Source organism: Cyprinus carpio, chromosome A21 (genome assembly GCF_018340385.1).
Source record: "Cyprinus carpio isolate SPL01 chromosome A21, ASM1834038v1, whole genome shotgun sequence".
NCBI lineage: Eukaryota > Metazoa > Chordata > Actinopteri > Cypriniformes > Cyprinidae > Cyprinus > Cyprinus carpio.
In genome coordinates, this window is record NC_056592.1 from 3,963,877 (window position 1) to 3,969,876 (window position 6,000).

Sequence of the window (6,000 nt, forward strand, 5' to 3'; positions counted from 1 at the left end):
CATTTTATGTAATTCAACTAATGCAACTAAAAGACTCAACCCCATGTAATTTCAAATCTGTATTTCTTATTTAGGCTGTGGAACAGAAAAAGGAGATTTGAGAAATGTCTTATATATATATATATATATATATATTCATAGAATAGATGTCAGTGGTAACCAAAAGAGTTTTGGTTATGCTACCAAACATTCTTCAAAATATTTTCTTTTATGTTCTGCGAAAGAAAGTCATACAAGTTTGAAACGACATGAAGGTGAGTAACTGATGACAGATTTTTTTTTTTTATTGTGAACTATTCCTTTAAGAATTTTTTATGTGACAATCGTACAATAGTGCCGCAGACATACAATTACAACGTAATTTTGGTCAAATTATATAAACATACAAGTGATTTTTAAGCACTAAACTTAAAATGCAGTGCTTAAAAAGTGGATCTGGCAGGTGAACACTCAAACGGAGGTCGTTAAAGAGATTTTTCAGAGTTAATGACTGTCTAAACCAGGAGAAAAATCCCAATAAGCCGCAGGCGCAGCCCTCGGAGCTCAAGAGAGCGTAACTCTGGATACAGAAACAGTCAAAACGCAAACAAATCTGAGCTGCAACACTAACCTGCAGCTATGCTTCTGCTGACCACGTGTGATTCATTACTACATTTCTGAAATAGCGATTATTTCTCATGAATAAGGAAACATGTGGCGCCATTCCTCAGAAGACTTCAGCGTGTCCAACATTAGGTATTTTTCCAAACACAAAGGAGAGGTAAGCCCTGTTATTTTTTCTTAAGCCAACTTATTTTAATAATGCTTATATTTGTAGTTGTCTATTTTGTATAATTTTTTACATTTTACATAAATTAAATGGATTAGGTGGATGTTGTGGTGTGTCTCAGGTAAATTGCTGCGCATTCTCACCTGACTGTCAGATAATGCTCACGTGCTGTGATGACGGCAGACTGTACCTGTGGAACGCCACCAGTGCAAAACACCTGGCCACATTTAACGGACACTCAGGTATTTTGTGACTCTGGAGTCTCCTATCGTTAAACGAGTGGAATTCACGGTGGTACAATAATTAAGGTGGATAGCTGTGCACCTGCATTTGTTGCTGCCTTAAAGCAACGCGTCTTTAGTCTCAACAGTGTTGCCAAGTCCGTGGTTTTCCCGTGGAATCGGGCTACTTTAACACTTTTGCTTGTGATATTTAGCCCCAGGAATGCGATTGGGCTAGTTTTAGATAGCAATTGGGTGGGTTTTGTTTTGAAAACCTGGCAAACCCTTATTCTCAGAACAGACGATTTCGCTTTATTAGAAGTCGATGGTAAAAACTTGCTAGCTAACTCACAAAATATATCAATATATTACTCATACAGTAGTTTCATAGTGGGAAAGGGATGCATAAACATGACATATGGCCCAGAACATCAGAAATGGAAAGAATAGTTCGGTATTTTTAGTGCAAGAATCCACAAAATTACGAAAAACACCAAAAAAACATACCAAAAATATTCTGTCATGTTGTCACAAAATGGTGTTTCATGAACTGATGTAAAGTCACAAATTGGGGCTAAACAACGAAAAAAAATCTTGAAAAATTGGCTGTTTAATACGTTCAACTTACCTCATATAGAAAACAAAAAAATAAAAAAATTAAGCTTGCATTGATAAAAGATTTACTGGAGTTTTTTTTAAAGAAAGTGATAACTTGCCCTGATGTATAAATATCAAAGCAAAAAAAAAAAAAGTGAGAACTTGCCCTGATGTGTATTTATCAAAGTAAGTGTAGGCCTATCATAATGGAGGAGTATTGTTTTATTAGGAGAGCTTAATAACAGGGAAAAGACTAAATCCAGGGCCAAGCTAGGGGTCAGTAAGTAGAAGCAATCTAGAACACAAACAAACAGATTCACAGAGCACAGAATCCAGAAAAACTAGCTAAAGATAAAAAAAAAATAAAGGATTAAGAAAATCTAGAATATACAACACTTACAAAAGAGCAAAAATATACACAAGCATTGACGGGTCCATCCAGTGGTGTGGGTGTGATGTATTTAGTGTATGTGAGTAAGCATAAAGTTCAACATTTTCTGTTTAATTATTTGTTTTGCAGGTCCTGTGAAATCATGTGTTTTCTCCTCGGACGGTCAGCTGTTTGCGAGCGCGTCTCATGACCGTACCGTCAGAATCTGGAGCCGCTCCAGCACTGAATGCACACACATACTGACAGGTACTCATACTCGGTTCATAACGACTCATATAAACTCAAATACTGATCTATCACATGATTCACAGCTTCAGCAGCAGCGACAACATCTCATCAGAATCATCCTTTGTTCTGTTTTATAATCGCCCTTACAATAACCATGTAGTTTCAGTCAAACGTAACTTCATTTAACATGTTACTGCTTTTCAGCTCACAGTGGGAGTGTGGAGACAGTGAGCTTCAGTCCGGACGGTCAGTGGCTGGTTTCGGGCGGATGGGACAACAGAGCACTGATCTGGAGAGTTCAGGTGACAAACACACACGTCCCATTACAGATCAGGAACTAATGTTTGAATCAAACACTTCCCTTTTTAAAAAGACTTCTGCAGAGTCTAACAAAAATAGCGGGACACCTGTATTTATCCAAATGAAACAAACACTTCCCTTTCAAAACCATGTGTTTTCAAAACCTGATTTTTAGCCATTTTTAGTTTGAGAAAAATATTAAGCCTGATATTATATCTAACGTTGTCTGTGGTTCAGGAGTGGCTTAACAAGAGGAATACGACAACTGTAGCCAAATTCCTCAACACGTCTGTGTGTGGTGGCTCTTGATGCCTCGACCCCAGCCTCAGTCCATTCCTTGTGAAGTTCAGTCAAATTCTTGAATCGATTTTGCTTGACAATCCTCATAAGTCTGCGGTTCTCTCGGTTGGTTGTGCATCTTTTTCTTCCACACTTTCCCTTCCACTCAACTTTCTGTTAACATGCTTGGATACAGCACTCTGTGAACATCCAGCTTCTTTGGCAATGAATGTTTGTGGCTTACCCTTCTTGTGAAGGGTATCAGTGATTGTCTTCTGGACAACTGTCAGATCAGCAGTCTTCCCCATGATTGTGTAGCCTAATGAACCAAACTGAGAGACCATTCTGAAGGCTCAGGAAACCTTTGCCGGTGTTTTGAGTTGATTAGCTGATTGGCATGTCAATTCTAATTTGTTGAGATTACTGAAATAAATTAACTTTTCCACGACATTCTAATTTATTGAGATGCACCTGTATATATACGTATATATGTATATGTGTTTAATGTTCTTATTTATTATTTTTAAAATATATTTTGAATATATATATTTAAAATATCTATTTTGTTGCTCTTTTGAAGCCAAAACTCATTTAAATATTATCTGGAAAATTATTATATAAATGTATATATTTATAAATATTATAAATAACATTTTTTTCTATTAAAAATATAAAATGCTAATAAAAAATATACAAACAACATACATACAGCTTTAAAAATAAAAAGATTTTTTATTAAAATAAAATTAGGACTGTCAATAGAATATAACAGAATATAATAACTGATTAATCTTGTGATTTCTGACTAGAAAGAAAATAATGTTTAAATATTATTTTGAGCATTTTTTTAAATATCTAGCAAATTTTGACAGCTCTAAAAACTATGTTAAGGGAAAAAAAACCTAAGCATCCTCTTGCAACCCTCTGGAGGTTTAACAAGATATGAAGTTTTTTCATATCAGTAACCTTAAGAATGAACTAAATACATAAATCTTGTACTCTGTTTATGTAGTAACAGGTGTTTTAGCTCACCAGTTGAAGTCCAGTAATGTTTGTGTGGTGTTGTTTGATGTCTCAGAGCGGTGAGCTGCTGGAGGATCTGCGGGGTCACACTGCAGCTGTCCAGAGCAGTGCCTTCTCATCAGACTCACAGTGTGTGGTATGAATCGTCTTCTCACTGTGCCGTTTGTTTTGATCTGTTCAGCATGAGCTGCTTCACCTCCTCTTTCTGTCGGTTCAGGCCACGGGCTCCTGGGATCGGACCGTGAGAGTATGGAAACTTTTTGAGGAAAAAGAGGCTGTGACATTACAGGGGCACTTGGGAAACGTGGCCTGTCTCTGTTTCTCTGTTAGTGGGATGCTGGTGAGCTCACAAAGCAGATTTCTTATCGAGAGTGAGCTTTGATGTTTGATTCAAGATAAAAAAAAGAAATGTTTTTCCTGAAAGAATCTCTTCTGCTCACAGAGGCTGCATTTCAATTCAATTCAAGTCAAAAGAACTTTATTAATCCCTGGGGGAAATTGCTTTCCATGTTACAATTGCTCTCAAAAAGAGAGAAAGAAAGAAAAAGAAAATAATAGTAAGATATACAAATAATAATATAAGACAATACCAATAAAAATGGTAGTTTAGATCAAATGTAAAATTAATTAGGTGCAATAGAATGACAAATGTTGTGTATAATAAGTCCAGTGAGAAAATGATACAGTACAGTGGTTTTATAGTATATATTGCACACTAATCTAGTATTAATAAACAAGCAATAATAATAATAATAGATTGTATTGCACATGAAAATCCCTTATTGCACATAAATTGAAATTTGCATTGCACAAGAAAAATATAAAGGATCATTTATGTGATCGTGATAAAATATTATAACAATTTAAAATAACCATTATTCAAATAGATGTTATTTTTAACCATAATAATATTTCAACATTTTACTGTTTTAACTGTATTTTTGATCAAATAAATGTAGTCTTGGTGAGCAAGAGAGACTTAAAAAAAGAAAACAATTTAAAAAAAAAAAACAATTTTTAAAAATTATTCCAAACATCTGAATGCTAGTATATTTATGAATGTGTGTGTTTCAGGCCTCAGGCTCATGGGACGGCACAGTGCGTGTTTGGTTGCCGATGCGTCACGCGTGTCTGTTTGTGTTGGGAGGCTGTGAGCGTGTTTGGGTCAGAAGTCTGGCTTTCTCCAGAGACGGACTGGTTTTTTCTCACAGTCTGTGTGGCAATTCAAAAAATCTATTTGTCAATACTACACACACACACACACACACTTATTCAAACAGTCTGTGTGGCAATGCTTGATATTGATTTGTTTGTTTATCAGGTGAGGATCTGGGATGTGACCACTGGAGTCTGTCTGAAGAGGCTGCAGGTGACTGAGAACCTTTGACAAGTAACATATTTAGCACCACACAAGCTTCATGGCATGTGTGTGTGTGTGTGTTTTAGGGTCATAAGGACTCAGCATACGGCTGTGTGTTCACTCCTGATGGGAAGCTTCTCACCAGCGGTTCTGAACAGCTGGATGTAGAAGAGGATGAGGAAAACAGCACAGAGGAGAGTTTAAACACGGGACAGGACTGTAAAGAGTGACCATGAGGACAGCCAGGACATTGTGACCCACGGTGAATGAAAGCACCTTTGGAACTGCATCCAGTTTTACTCAGATAAGCAGCGATTATAAACTTACTGTTACACATGGCCGCAGTGAATGTTGTGCAGCCTTCTGCATGTCTGAATGAACATTTTTATGAGATAAACATCCATGAAAACCACCACAATGTCATAACATTGTTTGGGTTCATAAGGTTTGAATTGTTTTGTGATTGTTGACAGTGTGTATGCATTTTTATTTTGTACTGTTTAGAAGTTATTCACCTTGCAAAAGTAAGCTATTATCTGTGAATGTGTGAGATTTCTGATCATTTACTATTTTTACTGCAAACTAGTGTTTATGGTAATAAATTGAAATAATAAATAGCAGTTTGTAACATCAAGCAGCAAAACAGACTATTTTGGTACTGCTAAAATAACTGGAAGTGGATGACAATGGAAGGTGATTGTAATACTATAATACAATATTATATTTTATATAATATTATATATTTTCATGTATTAAGAACCATAAAGGCTGTGTGAAAATAGGTTGTTTATAAAATTAAATTGTAATGTTTTATATTGTACCTTTGTATTAT

At 35.8% G+C, this 6,000-nt stretch overlaps 1 protein-coding gene across 1 annotated transcript; it reads left to right on the forward strand.

Moving 5' to 3' along the window:
- The first annotated feature begins 295 nt into the window (after nt 1-295).
- Nucleotides 296-6,000, forward strand: wdr38 (WD repeat domain 38). Its single transcript, XM_042778630.1, has 9 exons — nt 296-760; nt 891-1,011; nt 2,108-2,224; nt 2,411-2,508; nt 3,864-3,944; nt 4,026-4,148; nt 4,883-5,047; nt 5,130-5,177; nt 5,255-6,000. The coding sequence occupies exons 1-9, from the start codon at nt 692-694 to the stop codon at nt 5,396-5,398; spliced, it is 966 nt and encodes a 321-aa protein (XP_042634564.1). The 5' UTR covers nt 296-691; the 3' UTR covers nt 5,399-6,000.